Source organism: Prionailurus viverrinus, chromosome E3, assembly GCF_022837055.1.
Source record: "Prionailurus viverrinus isolate Anna chromosome E3, UM_Priviv_1.0, whole genome shotgun sequence".
NCBI classification, from domain to species: domain Eukaryota; kingdom Metazoa; phylum Chordata; class Mammalia; order Carnivora; family Felidae; genus Prionailurus; species Prionailurus viverrinus.
In genome coordinates, this window is record NC_062576.1 from 826,440 (window position 1) to 847,693 (window position 21,254).

General features: G+C 62.8%; 1 protein-coding gene across 4 annotated transcripts in view; it reads right to left on the reverse strand.

Moving 5' to 3' along the window:
• The window catches only part of PRKAR1B (protein kinase cAMP-dependent type I regulatory subunit beta), a 103,117-nt gene that overhangs the window by 19,493 nt on the left and 62,370 nt on the right, over window positions 1-21,254 (reverse strand). For all 4 annotated transcript variants that reach the window (XR_007147704.1, XM_047837971.1, XM_047837969.1 and 1 more), the window contains 3 exons: window positions 13,255-13,316; window positions 12,807-12,853; window positions 4,668-4,826 (listed from right to left, as the gene is read on the reverse strand). Coding sequence is in view for 3 of the 4 variants with exons in the window: in XM_047837971.1 (XP_047693927.1) it covers window positions 4,668-4,826; window positions 12,807-12,853; window positions 13,255-13,316 (268 nt within the window). In the remaining variant the exon portion in view is untranslated. The remainder of the gene's footprint in view (window positions 1-4,667; window positions 4,827-12,806; window positions 12,854-13,254; window positions 13,317-21,254) is intronic.

Here is a 21,254-nt window from a genome sequence, read left to right on the forward strand (position 1 = left end):
AGACGAGGAAGCAGGCTCGAGGGGCAAGCAAAGGCCTAGACTGGGATCACAGGAGCAGGAATGAAACCCGGGCTGGGTCCTACACATCCCACAGCTTGGTGACGATGGTGGTGATGGTGGCGAAGGTGATGGAGGTGGGGTGGACAGTGACGATGGCGGGGGCAGCAGTGATGACCTTTGCCAAGTACGGTGGTGGAGGGTGGAGGGCTGATGGGGCGGTTCGGGAGAGTCCCGTTCCACATCCACATCACCCGTAACCTCCCGCGCTCTTAGACCAGTCTCACCACCTCGGGGCCTCAGTTTCCCCAACAGGAGAGCGGTCGGTCAGCACCACGTTCTCTGTGTCTTCGACCTGGGCTTCTCCCTACCTTCCTCCAAACTGCCCACATCCTCACCTCAGCCCAGAAGGCTCCTTGTCTGCTTCCCACTGAGACGCAGAGGGGGAGCCATCAGCCCCAGAAGGACCCCCCCCCCCCGCCCCACCATCAGAGATGGGGCTGGAACCTCTGCAAACAGGCCCTCGCAGCTGCCCAGATGCCTGATCTGGGAAGAGGTGAGCTCAGCTCAGACGTCCCCAGTGCTGCTAAGACCAGCGCCTCGAAGGATCAGCTCTCTCCGTGACCCTGGGGTCGCCACCGGTCTCCACTCTACAGGGAGGTGTGCAGGTCAGGGAGAGGTCGTAACCTGCTTGTGGCCACTGAGAGGCGTGGTCGGGGTCAAAGCAGGACGTCGATGTACACTTGGTGTTCATGCCACAGAGATGGAGACATGCTGGGCATCCTCCCCCTGCAGAGGGCACCCACTGCGTGCGGTCCTGGACCGCGGTACGCTGGGCATCACCCCTCCCCTGAAGCGCCAGGCCGCCCGGGGGCTGAGCAGAGCCGGGACCATCCAGCCCTCAGCCTCCGAATTCAGGGGGTCACCACTACACCCACAGCCTCCTGAGGCTCAACCCAAAGAAATGCTGAGAACGTCCTAGAGCATAAGGTCGTTTTCGGACAGGCCCTCTTCAGGTAGGGGTGGGGGGTGCTCAGTGCCCACAGAAAGGGCTGGAAACTGGGGGACCGGTGGCCCTCCCCCCGCAGGGCCTGACATCTGAAGACAGAGGCAGCCCAGGCTGACACCAGGAGGGCCTGTCCCCAGCGCACGGAGTGCGCTCAGGAGCCGTGGGTAAGTACAGAGCTCTGCCCCTGCCTGGTCGGTGCACTGGAGGCCCGGCCTTACCATTCTGCAGTGAGAACCTCACGGTGCCTGACACAGGGCACAGGGACCGATGGCAGGCGAGGGCAGCGTTGGGAGGCCGCTCCAAGAGGCCAGCACAGGGAGTCCACTGGGGCGGACACCCCTTGTCTCGTGGCCACACAGACACGGGACGCATAGGAGAAGGTGGGAGACTTGGGCGAGCCAGGATGGGAAGGGCGGTGCTGAGCGTGGGAGGCACTGGGGGCGGGGGGCAGGGCAGGCCCCAGGCAGGCCAACGGAGGCTGCGGTGTGCACCTTTCCCCAGCTCAGGGCGTCCAGGACTTGGGAGCTGCACGCACATGTGACACGGGAGGGGCGTCCGGACAGCCGTGGGTCTGAACACCGCCCCCCGACTAGGCGTGCGGGCAAACATTCCCACTTCCGGCCTGTTTCCTCGGCTGCACAAGTCCCGCCCCAGAGGGTCCCATGAAGGTTACGGGAGCCCAGGCCTCCCCAGCACCACAGAGGCTACAAGTCCCGAGTTGAGAATCCACACAGAGGCCCACGGTCATCCCCGGGGCCCTCCATCCGGCCAGGCCCCAACAGGGCCAGGGGACCCAGCCAGCCGTGCACCTCCCTGCCAGACGACACAGCACTGAAGGGGCTTCTGCCGGGCCGCGGCTGGTGGCCAAGGCGAGGACGCAGAGCCAGGCGGCCCGTGGCAGAGCCCAGGGCGTTTCCAACACCGTGGCCGCCATTGTGGCCGGTGTGGATGCTCAGCCCGGGCCACCTGACGTCCTCGCCGGCCTCGCTGTGGAAAACACATTTCTTCTGGAAAACCACCGATGGTTCCCACAGCCCTCCCAGCAAGGATGCCACCCAGTGGAAGACAGGCCCGACTCTGCCCAGGGACCTCGGACACTAAAGGCCAGCGTAGCTCGGTCCAGCCGTCTCCTGCTGCAAGACAGCTCACGGGAGGAGATTGGCCGCAGCGGCCGACCGAGGCGCCCCCTGCCTTGGGGTGGCTTCCCGCTGTGATGGAGACTTTGGGTGAGGGTGGGTGGGAGCCCGGGGGCCTGTTCACAGCCGAGTGGGAGGCAGCTCTGAGAGTCTGCAGCACCCCTCGGTGCAGGAGAGGCTGGCGTGGGACTCCGCTTCCCGGGTGCACGGTGGCCCAAGGAGATTCTCCACGTTCTCCACGCAGGGGGAGCAGCCGGCAGACCAGGACGTCCCCTCGCTGCAGATGGGGGGACAGAGCCTGGCCCGGCTCAGTGGCGGTGGCGGGGCGGGCTGGCCTTGCCGAGCTCTGTCCGTGCCTCCGCACCACACGGAGCAACAGAGGGAAGGGAAGGGACGTTCACGGGAACTTTCCAGATCAGACGTCCTGAATCCCTGGGGACAACACTGGCACCCTCCACCATCCCTCCCCCCCCCCCCCCCCGCGCCCCATGGCGTGTCCCAGCTCAGCGCTAAGCGGATGCACGATGGCGGGGCCACTCTGCATGATGGGTGCCTCCAAATCTGTCCAGACCCAGGACAGACGCTAAAACGGATGCCCTCTGGCAGGACACTCCCTTCCGAGGCGGCCGGCACTTGCCATGTTCCTTCCCCAGACTCGGAGGCTCTGCGGACTCGCAACATAGCTGTGGCTATTCTTAGCACACGGGGCTTCAGAATGAAGACAGAGGAAGCGCCAGCTGCCTGGGTGGTTTGGGAACTTCCCTGAATACAAGGTTCCAGCCACAAAGATCCCACAGCCCAGAAAGATTCAGCACTGACGATGGCGAGAAACAGCGGCTTATGCAACACGGGCCAGGTGTGTGCGGAGGGGCAGAGGCTTCTGGGTCCGCTCCCAAACCTGCCCGGGCCGGGAGGGGGCGGGGTGGGGGTGGGGGGTCAGGGCACCCCCCCCTTCCCCACCGGGAAGCCGGCCTCTCCCAGGAAAACAGGCGCCGGCAGGTGGAGGACAAGAGCAGAGAGCACGGGCTGGGCTCCGGGACGCAGGGACGTGCAGCTTTCTCCCAGCGTAGCCGGGGCTCTACATCTCCCGTACGCGGTGGGCGCTCCGTCGATGCTTGCTGAGTGCACGGAGGGCGCTTCCTCACACGCACGGAGCCCGATCAGACCACGACCCCCCCAACGGCACTGAACCCTCCCCGCGTCATGCAGACCCGGTGTTACAGCGGGACCAGGACGGGTCGGGGGTGCGGGTGTTCCCAGCATGAGGGGCAGTCTGGGCCGGGCCCTAACCCCAGGCTCCCATCTGACTGAGGCCTGGGGCTTCTCGAAACTGCCTGTGGACCGAACCCAGGCCTCCCCCAGAGCGTCCCCAGGTCACAGCCCCCACCCCACGCCATCACCGGAAGCTGCACCGTCCCCAGGGACACAGCCTAGCCCTGCAGGGCACGTGAGGGACACCAAAGGTCTCCAGGCTGGCGGCTGGTCTCCCTCACCCTCCCAGGGTCAGGATGTTTCCATGCCCCCCAGGACGGCCCCCCGTCCATTGTGGAAGCCGCTCTGGGGGCCCCCCTGCACACTTGGGTGGGAGCTGAGGGCTCTGTGGGGGTGGTGAGCCCACAGACCGCATCGCCCACAGGACCCCTACGTCGCCATCCACAGTGGTAACCCCGCTGCTCCCTCTGTCCACGCAAGCCCGGACACTCCTCTCCTGGATACGCTGGTTCCTGCTCAGATACGTCTGCTCAAACGCCACCTCATCACGGGAGGGGGGCTTGGGGCCTTTCTAGAAAACAGCAGCCTCTCCGCGCCTCCCAGTCACCTCCACCCCATTCTCAGCTTTATCTTTCTCCAAGGAACTGCCATCACCTGAGGTGCGTGTTTGTCCCCTGACTCCCCCACTAGCACAAGGGAAGCTTCCCAAGGCCGGGTGCGGCACCCGTGGTATTCCCGGGCGGGTCTCAGCACCACGAACATGTGTGCAGGACGGGCACTGAGTGGGCACAGGCAGGGCCTCCCCAGCTCCCAGATGACCTCTGGGAGCCCCCTGTGCATCTGCCATGCCCCTGATGGTACAACAGGGGACCTGTGCCCACCCTGCACCAGCCAAGAGTGGATGTGGCTACACATGAGAGAGAGAGGCAAAAACGCCCGAGGGTTGATCCCTGCGTGAGGATGTCTGGGGCCAATCAGTCTGGTCCCGCTGTGCCGGGGCCACCACAGAGCCAGGCCCCTGGAGCAAAGAGTTGCTCTACCCCCTTGGTGAATGGGTTTCCAGTCTCAGTCACCTCGTGATCCAGGGTGGCAGCGAGAGCTCCAGCCATCACGACCCCATTCCAAACAGCTAAAAAGAGACAGGGAAGGAAGGCAAAGGAGCCTCCCCAGCTACCTGCTTGCCTTTTAAGAAGTTTCCAGAATCTCTCCCACACTTCCCACCCACCCCACTGGCCCTTATCTATCACCCTCCCTTGGATAAAGCTAGGGTTCCCGACAGACACTTGGCTGCGGGTGTGCCGGGTGCCGCTCACCATGAGGATGCGCCGGTAGCTGTCCCGGTCAATGCCCCAGAGCTTGAGGTCCGTCTTGGCCTTCACGGTCGCTGCCCTGGGGGTGCCGTAGATGAGTGCCAGCTCCCCAAAGCTGCCCCCTTCGCTGATGCTCGTCACCCACTCTCCATTCACGTATACCTTCAGGGGACAGAGAGAGAAATGTCAGAGATGTCCCAGGGGACACGTGGGGTCACGCCGGCGCGTCCCACACCGGGAGCCCTCCTGCACGCCCACCAGAGGAGACCCGGCAAGGACCTTGCCTGCCCGGGCACGGCCTGGACCTCTGACAGCTTTGCTGCCCGTCGCACTCCCGGCCCCGCACAGAGCCCTGGCTGGGCGGGGGCGATGGCACCTTCTGAGTCCGGGCCCCAGTTGTCGGCGAGACGGGCCGGAGATGAAGGGGAAAGTACCGCCTAGGGCTCCTGGTCCGAGCAGAGCCCTGCCTGCGTCCCTGGCCGGCCTTCGATTCGGTTCCTCATCCGCCTTAGGTGGGCCTTGGGGCCTGTCTCCCCAGCCGCACACTCAGGGCTTCCTCAGGGCGCCCCTGCGGACGCCCTCCGGGTCTCTGCCCGGCGCCCCCACCTCCAACCAGCACGCGGGCCCGGCCTGGCCCGGAAGGAGCCATGTTGGCAGGGCCTGCCCTGCCCGGGACAGCGCCAGGCTCCCTGGGCCTACGGTCAGTGGAGACGCTGCTGGGGCACCGACGAGACGAGGCTGTGCTGAGAAGGGCCCTTTCAGCCCGCGTGCGTACTCGGCACAGTGCTCCCACTATGACCGACCCTGCACGTTCCGGACCGCACAAGAATGGCGAGATTGTTCATTATGTGGTGCCGATCTGGTTCCTATAAACTGACACAACACGGGCATTATCCCCCAGCGTGTCAATGAGTTTTAAGAACAGCTCCCATTGGCAATATGGGTGCACGTCGGGAAAGAATGGATTGCGGTGAATCACGGGCGTGATTCTTGCCAGAATCAACGACTCATTGTCTGCCCTACGACTGACACACAGAAGCGCGTGTCTGCAAGGAGACGCCATGCAGGTGAGAACCCCGCGTTCCGTGCGAGCGAGGGCCAGGGGAGACCCGGCTGACCAAGAGGGGTGGGCGTGGCCCGAGGCACAGTGAGGCCCAGGAGCAGGGGCTCGGCACTCGCTCCCCGCAGGGAAGTCTGGGCAGCGGGGCCCCTGGGGGAAGAGACGCCAGGGTCCACACAACGAGGCCCTCGAGGAACGAGAACAGTGTCCCGTCCTTCCCACGAGGCAGGGAATAGGCCGCCTTGCTCTGCCACAGACATGCAGGGATGCAGGAGTTTTCAGGGTGCAGGGACATCCTCCAGAACATGCACCCCTGGTTTTCTCAAAGGGGACCCGGGGCCCATGGAGAGGGGGCAGTGACCACTTATCGGTGTTCCCGGTGACCCAGGCACAGCCGGGCCAGCCCTCCCCGCACTGGGCTTCCTTGCGGTGAAGTCCTGGCCACGGAGGCGTGACTCCGCCAGCAGCCACGTGCATGGACCCCAGCTGCATAGCTCCAGGACGCCCCAGACGTCCCCGGGTCCCCTCCAGCAACCACGGCCCCTCGGGAAGCAATCGGGAGCACGTGCCTCTGCCCTCGCCGTGCGCTATGGGGCCCAGCTGGCTGCTCGGCACAGCCGTGGAGCGGGCACCCGTCCTGCAGGACACAGACGGTTCCTGTGACTCCTCCAGGGGGAATGTCGGGCTCGGGTCGTGGGTCGGAGGTGGGGAGACTTTGCTGACAGTCCGGGGAGGTGGGTGGGCCTGTCTCTTGTGCCTTAGGGGGCACAGAAGCCACCTGCCTCCATCGGCTGCTGGCAGGGCCAGCCCACCCAACAGACAAAAGAGCACAGGGACCCAGGGGACAGAGAATGGGGCTCAGCAGAGCCATCCAGGTGTCCCTGGACCCCGGTTTCCTGAAGCACATCCCCAAAGGCAGGGCAGGACTAAGGGGACCCCCTTCCCTGCCCAGAGCCCGGGCCTGGGAGAGCTCCCTGTGAGACGTCAGAGAAAACCATTGTGCGGAGCCACAGAGGGCCCAGGACCACACTGCAGGCCAGCCACAGAGCACAAAGAGGCCATCCTTCTCGGGACACTGGCCTCTGTCACGGCGACCGGCACAGCGCCGGGCCCCACCCCAGCTGGCACGCCAACGGGCTACTTCTTGCTTTGTTTCACTTTTTGTTTCTTCTTCTAGAAGAAAAATGGTGGGAGGCCCCACTGGGCTGCACGCACGGTCCCACCACTGACAGTGCCTTCTCCAGCTGAACCCGGAGCCCCCACCCGGCCGCGTGTCCACCACCCCGGTGTGGACTGAGCGCCCCTCTGTGCCCTGCGCGTTCTAACTGCTGGCGGTCAGCAGGGGAAGGCAGCGGGTTCCTGTCCACAGGACTCACCCACCGGCCGGGAGAAAGGCTGCAGGCAAATAATCACACAAACGCACATTCGTTGTGACACGTGGTCCGGGCGTGAAGAGAGCGTTCAGAACGACCACGGCAGTGACTGTCTGCAGAGAGCTCTCTGTGAAGGGGAAGTTGAGCCAGGCCTGAGCGTCCGGCCCAATGAGCAAAGACATGGGAGAAGGGTGGCTGAAGCCAAGGACAGGACGTGCAAAGTCCCTGGGGCCACAAAGGAATGGATACTAGATGCGGCATGACCAAGCGGGCACAGACGCCACGGGGGCAGGAGCAGGGGGTCAGGGAGGGAAGGGCTGCAATGTTGTTCTAGAAGCAAAAGGCAGCCACGGAAGGTTCCGGAACCTCATCTGGTTTACACTGTGACACTCCCTCTGCTGGGGAGTGGAGAACAGTGTGGGGCTGCCCGAGGGGAGAGGGGGAGGGGTGGGGAGGCCACTCAACAGGTGGCTGTGACGTGGCCCAAGCTGGACAGCCTGCTTCCGCTCCACGGAGGGGTACAGACGGCGATCGGACGGGGCGCGCAGGGGGGCACAGGGTCCTGCTCACGAGAGCCCGGGGCAGGGGCGCCCGTGCGCGGAGGGGAGGGAGCATCGCCCGCCTGGCTGTGCCACCCCCCCTCGCCCTGCCACCCGCCCTCCCGACCCGGGCATCTCGGCGCAACGCTCTACCGCCCAGAGAGCAGAAACCGTCTGGGAGGTGGAGACAGAGCGCGTCTGGCGGGAGGAGTGCCCGCAGCCCCGCCCGCTTTCTCACGCCGCCTGGGGCCAGCCTGGCGCGGCCCGCGTGCCCCGCTGTTGTTTTCCTTCACAGACGGCAAGGACAAGCTAATGGCCCGTCTCCTCCCGCCTCCCAGGCCCTCACGGGAGTCGGCCCCCGACGTCCAGGTCACTCAGCCGGTTGCCCACAGGAGCCCTGGGGGCAGGGCACACCCCGCGGCTCTCCCTACCAGGCCTGGGCCGTCTCTAGCCCCGAAGCCGGATGCCCACGGGGCGGCCTGGCTGGCTGCCGTTCACAGCGCGCCCCGAGCACGGGCGTTGACGCTCCCGTCCGCGGCACCCGGGCCACGCGGGTTCAGTTTCCACTTGGGTGGAGAGCCGGCCGGCCCCCTCCAGAGGAGCCCCAAATCTGTCATGGCACACGGGCCTCCTCCTGCCCCCTCCCCACACAGACCACACTAGGCGCCCACAGAGCAGGATTTCGCCAGGACCCCGGAGCGCCCCTCCTAAACGCGGAGCACGGCCACCACCACACTGGGGCGGGTCGGCTCACCGTCCCCCAGTCCCAGAGGACAGTCATTACCCGCGGAGTCCAAAGCAGCCCCCGACCACAGCGGGCCCCAGATGTGCTCTGTGGACGAAATGGGTTGGAAGGCCCCAAATGCAGCAGAGAAACATCAGCACCAGCTCTAGGCCGTGGCCACAGCACGTAGTAAGTGACTGATTAACAGGGACAACCTGAGGACAGGGCCTAGAAGAGACACACCTCGTTCACAGCGGCATGATCCACAACAACCAAGAGGCGGGGGAGCCACCCCGTGTCCCCTGACGTGACCAGACAGACACAGCGTGATCCGTCCACACAACCCACTATCTCTCACTCAGCTTCACGAAGGAAGGAAACTATGACCCTGCCTCAACGGGGATAAATCTCAAGGACGTGACGCTGAGTGACGCAAGCCAGACACAGAAGGACACGCACCGGGACCGACTCCCTCGAGGTCCCGGGGTCGTCAGACTCGCGGACACGGGAGGACACGCACTGGGACCCACTCCCTTGAGGTCCCGGGGTCGTCAGTCTCACGGACACAGAGGAGACGGTGGGGCCGGGGCTGGAGGAGCGGGTGGGGGTCGGTCCGTGTGTAACGGGACAGAGTCTCAGTGTGGGGAGATGGGATGTTCTGGAGCCGGAAGGTGGGGCGGCCGCACAGCAGCGTGAATGTGCTCGGTGCCCCTGAGCTGTAGGCTTGAAACTGGTTAAGATGGCAAATTTCACGTTGTGTGTATTTTACCAACTTTAAAAAAACAGAGCACCAGGCAAACGCTGAATAACAAGTGACCATGCCCCGGGGTGCCCTGTCCGGGGGGGACGCAGCTCAGAGGCGTCCCCTGGAGGCTGGGAACCGGAGGGAACCGGGCGGGGCAGGAGCCTGGGGGTGGGGGTGGGGGCGGTCCCGGCACAAAGAGGGTCCGAAAATAACGAAAGCCTCCCAGGATTAGGGAGGAGCCAGGCCTCAGACAGAACTACGTTCCTGAGCCCTAAAATCGGCAGTGGAGTATCCTTTTAAGTAGAAATGCTATGTTCCACGAATAAAACAAATTGGGAGATATTTTTAAACTCAGAAAAATGGATTACAGCTCTTGGCAACACATGCTGTGGTGTCTCTCGAAAACCATAATTGAAGCCGAACCTGGTGTTTTGGGCACCGGCCACCTGGCCATCCCCCCCAGGGCGCCGCTGGGCCCAGGGCAGCATCCACGCCGCAGAACGGGAAGGTGTTCAGGGTGCCGAGCCCAGCCAGGAAGAGGGCCCGGAGGGGCGGGGGTCGCCCTCGGGGCTTCCAGACTTAGTGGGCCCCCCTCCCCTCGTGAGGCCGCACAGCCAGGCTCGGCGACCCCGGGGCCGTGTCAGCCAGGCCAGGCCGCTCCCCTGTGCCCTGGAGGGCGGCTCACAGAAATGGGCACGTTCAGCGTGGTGCCAGGGCCACAGAGAATCTGTGTGATTCCACGCCGGGAGCGTGGTGGCAGTAATCACGATACCCCGTGCCCCATGCCACACCCCGGCCAGCTGACATCCCAGATTCCTGACTGAGCCCTTTTGATTCCCTCACATGTGGCTTTCAACCACACTGCTGTGCTGCCCGGTGGGTCCCACATCACAGGACGGCGCCCGCCCAGCTGGGGACCCGAAGGGCCTGACAGAGGGACCCCTACAAGGCACTGCCTGGCCCAAACCAGAGACTCTGTCCGGACGCGGGCATCCACCCACGGTGCCCAGACATCCGGCTCCAGGAGCCTGAGTGCGGCGGTCACCTTAAAGACACCTTTGTACCTGAACTTCTGAGGCCGGGGCCGGACCCTGCCCAGACAACATATTTGGGGAACCAGCTTGCAAGAAGGTGACCTCACTTCTTCCCTCCCCAAACCGCCTCCACGGGTCCCTGGCCTAAAGAAAACCCAGCTATGACCCCTGGCGCGTCATGGGGAGGCTGGGGACTGCCTGTCGGCCCCTACCCCACCCCAAGGGGCCCTGGGGCCGGGCTCTGTGACCTCCCCTGGGGGTGTGGAGGGTCCCTGTCAGGAAGGGCAGGCCAAGCCAGCCGATTCTCAGCTGCCTCTTCCCCGTCACGTCCCACTTACGAAGGGGCCGGGGGCAGTGGAAGGAAACGCTATCCTGTGGGACCTGAGGGCCCTCGGACAGATGTAACGGTGGGTGTGAGGAGGGAACAACCCACGCTAAGACGCTGAGCGTCAGGGGCACCATCATCCGGGGTGGCAGGGCCCAGGAGCTGTTTAGGGGACCCTCTGTCAGGGGGCAGGTCCTGGTGGGCACCCGTCTCTCACACCTTCAAGTGCTTCCTGCCAGGTGCACTCTCTGCATCAGAGCTGGGGGTGGGGAGCTGGGCGGGGGGGTTCTTCGTGGTGCAGGTGTGGGCAGGAGGGGGCAGGGATGGGGTCTGCCCAGGACAGTGGCCGCAGCGGCCCAGAGAGAGCGGATTAGCGGGGTTGGGGGGGTAGTGTAGAAAGAGGGACCACATCCACAGAGCCTCCTCCTGACCCCACAACGAGCTCTGCGAGGCCACATCAGGAGGACTGCTCCCTTTGGTCTGTGAGCTCTGTGTCCTTCGAGGACACGGACACAGTGGTCAGTACAAGGCCTCGGCTCTCAGGCCCAAGCCTGGGGGGTGTCTGACCGTCTGCTGCCTTCCCACACGGGCCAGGGAGGAGCATCTCACGAGACCCTGCTGTGGGCCCTCCAGGCTCCTGAAGAGAAATGCAAGAACTCTGGGAGAAGGCCCCCCGCGTCCCGCACCCGCTCACCCCAGCAGCACCCCGGGTGTGCCCAGAAGTCCCAGGGTTTGCTCTTGTTGCTGCCTGAGCCCTGGTGGCACGACTCGAGTCAGCCCTTTGAAGACGTCTCCAGATTGAATTAGAAGATTCACGAGCTGCAGTGAACACAGAAGAGGAAGGAACATCCCAGGGGAGGAGAAGCAGGAGCCAAGATCTGGGTCTGGGTCGGGCTCCCTGTGTGGCAGGGAAGGTCCTGGGTCATCAGCGCAGCAGCCCAAGAGAGGAGCTGGGTGTGGCTCTGCCTGGACTAAGGGGCAGCCGGGCTTGGGTGGGCGGGGTCTTGAGGATGCACAGGAGTTTGCGAGGAACAGCAGAAACAGGAACCGATGGAAAAGAGGAAAGACCCAGAGGTAAGGCACTTGCTCACTGCTGTGCAGACCCTGAGGGCAGGGGCCACGTGCCCCCAAGTGCGTTCTCAGCACACAGCAGGGCTCCGGAAACATCTGACCAAAAATGCGAGCAAGGTGAGGAGAGGCTGGGGGGGGGGGGGGGCGGGGAGGTGCTCCTGACTGAGAATAGGGTCGAGGAGCAGGGCGGGGGAGGCGGGGGCCCCTCGCGGGCAGGGAGCGCGGTACAGGGGGTTGGCATGGAGACACCGAGCACCCCAGCCCTGCTGTGTAACCTGGCCATGGGGGTGTAACCACGAGCTGAGCTGAGTCACAGGAAGGAGGCACTCGGCCACAGACAACCATGGGGCCAGGTGCGCCTGCAGAGGAGGGACGTCCCAGGGAGGCCAATGGAGAAGCGGGAGCAAGAGGGGCAGCAGGGGTCCTGGCAGAGGCTGCACAGCGCCAGCAGGCTCCAGGAAGCGAGAGGGCACTGCTCAGGGCGGGGGGGGGAGGGCAGGCCCCAAGAAGCAGGACCCCAGGAAGCGGGACCCCAGGAAGCGAGAGGGTACCGCTCAGGGCGGAGGGGGGGAGGGCAGGCCCCAAGAAGCAGGACCCCAGGAAGCGGGACCCCAGGAAGCAAGAGGGCACCGCTGGGGGGGGGCAGGCCCCAAGAAGCGGGACCCCAGGAAGCAAGAGGGCACCGCTGGGGGGGGGCAGGCCCCAAGAAGTGGGACCCCAGGAAGCAAGAGGGCACCGCTGGGGGGTGGCGCGGGGCCCAGGAAGCGGGACCCCAGGAAGCAGGACAGAGCCGCTGGGGGGGCGCAGGCCCATCGTCTGGTCACATAAAGGACTTGGGCCTGAGTCAGAGAGAAGCCCATTCGAAGGCTTTCCTGGAGACGCTGTCCTCTAGGCCCCGTGTGGACGGCAGCCTGGGGACCCAGGGAGGGACGGATGCCCTCAGCCCTTGAGTCGGGGGGGGGGGTGGCGGCAGGGGTGTGTCTGTGCCACGCCCAACAGGTCCACAATGGGTGGGGGGCTCCCTTAGCCCCGGACCAGCAAGGTGGACAGAGGAAGGTGAGCGGCAACAGGAGGAAGGCTGTCCAGGGCCTTGGGGTCTGTAAACACTCGGCTCCCTGCCCGCTTGCGAAGCGCCGGGGACCCTGGGGACCACCGTCCGTGGGCGCACACCCTCTTACTCGCGCAACGCTCAGGTGCGTTACGCCGGCCTCCGGATGAAACGCGCTCCTGGGCTGACCGGACCGCGGACCAGGCAGGGAAGAGATACTCACGTCCACTTCTCCTTGGTCGATCACGTAGAAGTTATCTCCTTCGTCCCCTGTAAGGAGAGAAACACGCTGTGCACACCGCGAAGGGCACCGGGGGCCACGCTTCCGTCCCCCCGGAAGCTGGACCTGCCCCAGCTTCACAGAGGCCAAGGTCCCTGGGTCTCGCCGGGTATGTCTTGTTTGTTAAATAAAACTCGTACGCGCGACACGAGGGTTGACCCACAGGGACACGCTCCCCTCGCGCGGCCCCCCATGCTCCGTGTGTGGTGGGGCCCCCGAGGTCCCCGCCTGGCCCGTCTCAGGGTGCAGCTTCGCTGGTGGAACGTTACGGAGACGTGGGGTTGGCGTGCAGAGAGCCGTGACGTTTCTCGCGGGCGGGCGGGCGGGCGGGCCTTGTGCTCATGGGAAGCCCGCGGCCCGGCGCCCTGGCTCAGGGAAGCAGGAAACATACCTTGCTGGATGACGGTCTCCCCGGCGATGTGCGTGACAGGGAACATGGCATCAAATATGTCGCTGCAAGAGAACACGCACGGCATGTGGGGGCTGTGGCAGCGCGGGGCACAGACCCCCCCACCCCTCACCTCACGCGGAGCAACCAGCTCCGGTCACCCGGGGAAACGGAAAAATCCGCCTTCGGAGGAAATCATGACCCTTCGTGGCCCTGCCGTCCGGGTGACAGCTCCCAACCTCCAGACCATGTCCGTGCCGGGATCCACGGGGCTCTCGGTCTGGGTCTCCACAGAAACGGAATCACCCCGCACGCATTGCGTCAGACACAAAAACAAGCTGATGGCAGACCCTGGCTGTTCCTCGCGTCAGGAAACGTCCTGTGGGCCTGCTTTCTGCACACTTCCCTTGAGGGGCGTCCCGAGATCCCCGAGGTAGGAACCAGGGCCTCTACGCGGCCTGGCCGGCCACCGGAGCCTGACCCGCGGGCCGTGCCAAAGGGCGGCCTGGCCGTTAAGTTTCCTAAATGTGGCTGTCGGATGGACCGAACGGGCAGGACACAGGCAGGGGGGAGGTGGAGCGTGGGACCCTCATCTCCGCGGGACTGCATCCAGAATGCACTGTCAGAGGTCAGCCTCGCTCCCCAAATGCGATGGCCACGCCCAGGAGACCGCACCCACCCACCCACGGGGTCCCGAAGGAGAATCGGGCAGCTGGGGCCCCTGTGTGGTCAGGGCACACGGCAGGGCTCAGGGGGGGGGGGGGGCCTGCCTCCTCTCCCCCCGCTGAACGGGAAACCTTCGCCCGACTGGTCAGGTGGAGTGAACCTCAGAGGAACTCGCAGGAGTTGGACACGACCCCCCAGGGGCAAGCGCGAAACCAGAGATCCCAACAGCCTTGTGCTCCGCTGTCTCTAGGATCCAGGAAACGTTAAAGGGTCTGGTCAGTTGTCCAAACTGAATTGCTTCAAAACCACAGCATCAGGGATGTCAAAGTGAGCAGATGTTGAAGAAACGATTTTACAATTCCTGCCTCGTTTTTAAAAAAATTCTCGACGGTAATGGTAAAACATTTTCCCAAATGCCATGAGTAATCAAGCCAACCCCGGGACCCGTCACCACCCAGCCGGGGCAGGTGCTTCGGACAGCGGTCAAGCCCCAGGGCAGGGCCGCAACCCACCGCCCACCCCACACGCAGCCTGGACTTCCATTCCACGCAGACGAGCCCATGGAAAAGCCTGTCTCGATTTGGTGCCTTTGTCGTTCACACAGAAGTAACGGCTGTAACTCGAGTTTTTGTCCTGTGCTTCGTGACGTGTGTCCAGATGGAGAATCCCCTAGCGGCCGTCCTGCCGAGGCCAGGCCAGCGCCCCGCTGACCACACAGGCGCCTCCCCAAGTACAGAAGCAGCGATGACTCCCAATCTGTGAACAGCGAGGCCGGAGAGCCCAGCCCCACGCACCAAAAAGGGCCGCCCTCCCCCTTTCCCCTCAGAAGAAGCTAACGCCCCCAGAGCCCCCCAGCCCGTCACCAAGGCTGGAACACAGGCCGTGTGCGGGACGGACGCCGAGAGGCCCCCCTCCTTCCCCACCTCTGCGTCCTCTCAAACAAGACCCAATCCTTCCTGCCTCTTAGCACTTAATGGCATTAAAAGGCTCTGATGAAAAGAGAAACGGTTTTCTATTCTAATCTGTAAGTGACCTCTGGAAACCTTTACTGAAGCTGTCGCCTGCATCTCAGCGTCTCACACCGGGTCCTGCCGCGGCCCCCGCCAGGCTCCGGAACTGGGCTTGGCAACTCCTGGGTCGGGGCCTGAGCCAGGCCCGGGGACACAGCCCTCGTGGCCGTGGAGACACAGAAACGTGAAGAGGTTACAGCCCTCACTCCCCAAGGACGCTGGCCGGGTGCCCTCCATCCGCCCGCTTGCTCCGAGGTCAGACCTGCGGCTGTCTCGTCCAGACAAGGAAACCAGAGACACTAAGTAACTCTGCCAAGGTCAGCAGCTGGAAAGAGGTGAGGCCAGGCCGCACCCCTGCCTTCCTGTGCAGGGCTCTGTGGGGCGCCCGGGGCTAAGCGAGGCCTCCCAGTATGTTCGGGGCCACGGGGCCTTCCCGGTCTCAGGAAGTGCCCTCAGAGAGCAGGTGGTGGAGGGTCCTGGCTGCCAGCCCCGGGGAAGCCACAAGCACACTCTGCCCTCCTCCAATCTTGGCCTGACGGTGGGGTCCTCTGGCTCCTGAGAGGTCCCCAGGCCAGAGTGGTCGCCACTCCCTCAACAGCAGGGAGCAGCTGACGAAGGGGTGCCTGCGGGTCTTGGCCCCGTGTCCATGTGGCCCCGCGGGCACCTCTCGCCAGAAGGTGAACTCACCTCGCTCGAGGGCAGCGAAGGGGCCCTCAGGGTTTGACCAGGAGTGATGGGGGCAGAGGCATTATCTATTCATTTTGTTTTAATTATGACTACTTATTGGTACCGATGGTTTCTGTCAACTTCAGGCCAAGGTTGGCTCTCAGGCCTGCTGCGCCGTGGATGTCTTCGGCTTCTAGCTGTGTTTATGCACGCCTTCCAGAAAAGCAGAATAAATAGAAAAACCAGCGAAGTCAACGATACGGAGACAGGGATCCAAGCACTCAGACAAGCGGTCTGCAGCAGACTGGCCCAGGCACTCGCACACCTGCTTGCATCACAGCGAGCAGGGGCCTAGGGAGCACCCGACGGTGAGGGAGCCACGAACGTGAGCCTCTTTTGAGACAATCTGCAACAGCCAGGATGGGTGCGGAAACACATCCCAGACACCGCTCAGGTGCACAACGGAGGGAAACGCCAGCCTTAGTGGGCTGGTGACTGTCGGACGGCGGCTTTCCCAACCAAGTCCACGGACCCCTTTACGGCCTCCTACCTCCGTCCGTGCCGGGTTCTGGGACCCGGAGCAGAGCACCGCTGACAGGGAGCTGGGGCAGGGTGGTGGCCAGGGAATGGGCAGACTTGGACCCCAGCCACAGCCGGGCCTGGCCCCTGATGCTCAGGGCCTGCGGAGTGCTGGGTCCCAGGTCCTGCGGGGTTTACGGCTCAGAGACCAGAGCCCATGGAAGTTCCCACCTGACTTACTCCTTGTCCTAGTGCCCCTCCTTCCCTGGGCTGCTCAGCTCTCACCCTCCTCCCCCTGCTGTGGATGGTTTCCTGACCCCATATCCCCCAGCTGACTGTGAGTTCTGAGAATGAAGACCACCTCACTGCAGTCTGACACACATTGGCCAGCCCAGGTCTGACTCAGAGCAGGTCTTTGGTATGGATGGAAGGACAGAGGTTGGCTGGTGGATGGCGAGTGGGTAGGTGGGTGGATGGGTGGTGAATGGGGGGCGGGGTAGATGGGTAGGTGGGTGGATGGATGGATGGATGGATGGATAGATGGACAGATGGGTGGGTGGATGGGTGGGTGGATGGATGGGTGGGTGGATGGATGGATGGATGGGTGGGTGGGTGGTGAATGGGGGGGTGGATGGATGGATAGATGGACAGATGGGTGGGTGGATGGGTGGGTGGATGGATGGATGGATGGATGGACAGATGGATGGGTGGATGGGTGGGTGGATGGATGGATGGGTGGTGAATGGGGGGGGTAGATGGGTAGGTGGGTGGATGGGTGGGTGGGTGGGTGGGTGGGTGGTGGGTGGATGGATGGATGGGTGGTGAATGGGGGGGTAGAGGGGTAGGTGGGTGGGTGGTGAATGGGGGGGGTAGATGGGTAGGTGGGTGGATGGGTGGCAGATGGATAGATGGATGGATGGGTGGATGGGTGGATGGATGGATGGATGGATAGATGGACAGATGGGTGGGTGGATGGGTGGGTGGATGGATGGATGGATAGATGGATGGGTGGGTGGATGGATGGATGGATGGATGGGTGGTGAATGGGGGGGGTAGATGGGTAGGTGGGTGGATGGGTGGCAGATGGATAGATGGATGGATGGGTGGATGGGTGGATGGATGGATGGATGGATAGATGGACAGATGGGTGGGTGGATGGGTGGGTGGATGGATGGGTGGATGGATGGATGGATGGGTGGGTGGATGGATGGATGGATGGATGGATGGACGGATGGATGGGTGGATGGACAGATGGGTGGGTGGATGGGTGGGTGGATGGATGGATGGGTGGGTGGGTGGGTGGTGAATGGGGGGGGGTGGATGGATGGATGGAAGGAAGGAAACATAGATGGAGAACGAGCTGTCTGTTCAGGCAGCTCCAAGACAGGAGATCAACTAGAACATGGTTGGGTCTTCTAACAAAAGTCCCTGCTTCCTGAGGCCATTCACTGAAAATGGTGGCTATCGATCTAGATTCCTCAGGCGGAGCCCAGTACCCTCGACCCAAAACAAAGCCTCATTAAGCTTCTCCCATTTGAACCTCACAAGCATGGAAAGACATTGGCTCCCATCACTGTCCCCACTCTACCGACAGGAATATCAAGGTTCAGAAAGGCTAAGTGACTCACCCACAGTCACGCAGCCGGTTTGGGGTGCAGTAAGGCTGACCACCCCGTCAAGGTCCCACTCACTCATGCTGCAGAGGATGCACAGAAGAACAACCAGGGCGGGGGAGTCTGCTCTCTCTGGCCAGGCGCCAGGCCCCGACTCGTGGGGTGGGTCCACTCCGAGGTCTGGCCTCCTGGAGATGTTCCCAGGGCAGGAAGGCTGGATGCCAGCCAGGACCCTGCACGGACCACAGGGCATCACCCCCCCTGCCTACGGTCACACCTGCCCTTCCAGGCACACCTGGCTGCCACCTGGATCCCACCGGGTGCCCAGTTCCCAGGCGGGAAAACTGAGCCCCGGAGAGAGCCACATCCTGAGAGCTGCACTCTCCCTGGTTCCAGCGACAAGGCCACAGGCATCAGCGGGCATCAACTTCAAAGCCTAGACCACCTGTCACGCCTGACGCCCTGGGGAGTGGGGTGACCCTCCCCCCGACACCTGACTCCCTGGGGGGGTGACCCTCCCCCCGACGCCTGACTCCCTGGGGGGGGTGACCCTCCCCCCGACGCCTGACTCTCTTGCAGGGGAAGGGTGTTCACGTGAAGTCATGTTTTCAAAGACAAATTCAAAATGAGGTCCCAGCCTTGAGGTCAGAATGCCACCAATGAACCCCGACTTAAGGTATTTCAGGGAAGAGCTCCTGGCCCATCTCGGGAGCTCACCCCCACCAAATAAAGCCGTGTAAACGTGCCACAGCTAAGCCCCACGACATAGAAAACCTCGGGTTTTTGTCTGTTTTCAGTCTAAACCCCATACACGGTCCAAACAGTCCAAACGCAAGTCAGTGTGTAGAACATGACCTCCTGCTGAGTTACCTGTCTCGACCCTGAAAATAAGACTTTGCAGGATGAAACCAAGCCGGCTGAGGGCCACCAGACACTTCCCGGGTGTGAGGAGTCTCTTTGTCACGTCACTGTCACCTCAGGCCAGCCCCCATCTCCTCCTCTATCCGAGCAGAAAACAACCCCTGGGCGCTGAGCCCTGGGGGTGTGGACAGGAACCCCCTCTGTCTCTCCCAGGAGGAAGAGGGCGCATTCACCCTGCTGGGGTGAAATCTCAGCTCAGGCACTTCTCACTACAACCTTGTGACATTTATCACCGTCATCCCCGTTGTGGGGAGAAGAGGACTGAGGCACAGAGAGGGTAAGGAACTTGCTTGGGGTCACACAGCCAGAAAGTGGGAGTGCAAGACTGCAAACCAGGTGACCCGGCACATAAGCGAAGTTCCCTTAATGCCAGGATGCTTGTCTGCGATGGGCACGTGTGACCTTTACTAAATTAAAACATTTTCCTCCTGGGACTAGTTTGCCAAGAAGTTTTACAACAGGTGCTGCACGGCATGAAATTCTTTTCCCACACCTACGTGATCTACCACACAGATCTTTTTCCCGGGATCTGTCAATGTGGCAACACATGGACAGGGTTCTGAGCTCAAACCGTTTTTGAAAACCAGCTAAGCCCTACCTGATCGGGATGCGTGGCTTTCAAAAATCAAGTTGGATCTGTTTGGCTACTTAGGGTTTTTGCATCCGCGTTCACAGAACATATACTACACCTATAATTTTTTTTTTAACGTTTATTTATGTTTTAGAGAGAGACAGAGCACGAGTGGGGGAGGGGCAGAGAGAGGGAGACACAGAATCCGAAGCAGCTCCAGGCTCGGGGCGGTCAGCAGAGCCCGACGCGGGGCTTGAACTCATGACCCATGAGATCATGACCTGAGCTGAACTTGGACGCTTAACCGACTGAGCCACCCGGGTGCCCCTACACCTATAGTTTTTATACGACTTCTTATTCGTTTTCTCATACGGCCCGTACCACGTGCCGGGATGCAGATTAGACTGTCTTCACACAATGAGCCGGGCGGCTCTCCTGATTTTCTGTCCTCTGCAGCCACTGGTGAAAGGAGAATGGTCTGTTGACGTTGGACAGGACTCTCCCGTAAAGCCGTCGGGGCCTGGCCTCTCCGGAGGGGGCAGGCCCTTGGTTACCATTTAACCTCCTTAGTGTTTATTGATCGTTCCACACTTAACGGTTTCTTCACGTGCCAATGCTACCTGCACGTTCAAAGTTAGCTCCCAACGTTTAAAAATTGACAGAGTTATAAAAACCGAAGTTTTTGGCTTTTCTTTAAAAAAAAAAAAAAGTTAGCTCTAGCTACATGGGGTCTGTGTTCTCACAAAGCAAGAGCTCAGGCCATTTCCACCCTGGTCAGACCACATGCTCTCCGTTTGGCCACCATCCCCAGAAGGCCACGGATTCCTGCCCCTGCACCGTCTGGGTGCACCAGCCCGCCCCTGCACCCGCTGTGGGGAGCCGCACACGTGGGAATTCATCACGGCGGGGGGGGGGGGGGGGGGTCGTCCTGTGACAACTGCTTCTCTGATGGCAACCCAGGAACCCGGTGCCACTCCTCAACTTGCCTGGAGAGACCCCAGGGGCGGACTCTCCGAGGACTTAACCCATCCGGAGAATGGGCAGGCGGCATGCTCACAGGCCACGGGGCATGTAACCACTCATGAAGCACTTAGCAGAATGAGCCCCGCCATCCGGAGCTCCCGTGACCGTTTCTGCCGGCTCCAGATCCCACCCCCCCCACGGCCCTGCTAAGATGCCCACGCGTGTCTCAGGGTCCCCCGGGGATGAAGCCGGCCGGGGCACGTCGCACCCCCGTCTTCACCAGCCTCACGAAGCTGCAGAAGCAAACAGGCCGCGCCAGTTCTCAGAGCAAGGCCGCCTTGAGCAGGACGGGCCTGGGAGGAGGCAGCCAGCCCTGCATGTGGCCCATGCACCCGGCCTCCTTCCAGTGCTGGGACGCGGCGGGGTGGGACTGACAGGGTCCCACACGGACCCCCCCCCCCTCCCCAGCTCCAGCAACCCGAGGTGCTGCATCTTGGAAACCCTGGCGGGTGGAGGGCATTCCCGGGATCTACGCAGGGAGCCCCAGGACACGGGCCACAGGGTCGCCTCCAGTAAGAAGGAAAGCAGACCGCATCAGTGCTTTCATTTCTGGATCTCTACTTCTTTAAACGACTTACTCAGACAAACGTCAAACTTTCAGAAGCACGGAGGGGGTGCGGATGTGGGAGGGGGATGTGCAATGTCCAAAGAGCAGAAGGCAGCCCCTCGGCCATGCACCGGCCGCGGGCGTGCACAGAAGCGCACGTCCGTGTACCACGAAGACCATAAGGGAGGCGTGAGTGATGTGAACAGAACGCAAGAACAAAGACCGCCCAGGCTGCAGAAAGCACGTCCCGGTGCACACGAGCGTGTTTTCCTGGCTCCAAAGTGAGGAGACGGCTCCAGAGACGGGATGTCTGGCCCGTCCCCTTCAGAAGTGGTTCAGAAGGACCCAAGCCTGCCGCCTCGGCCACGGGAGAACTTCTGTCCGGCTGTTTGGACTTGGTCAACGTCACCCAGGGAAGCAAGCGCCCGGGACCCACAGGCAAAGCTCTGGTGCCCACATCCTGCTTT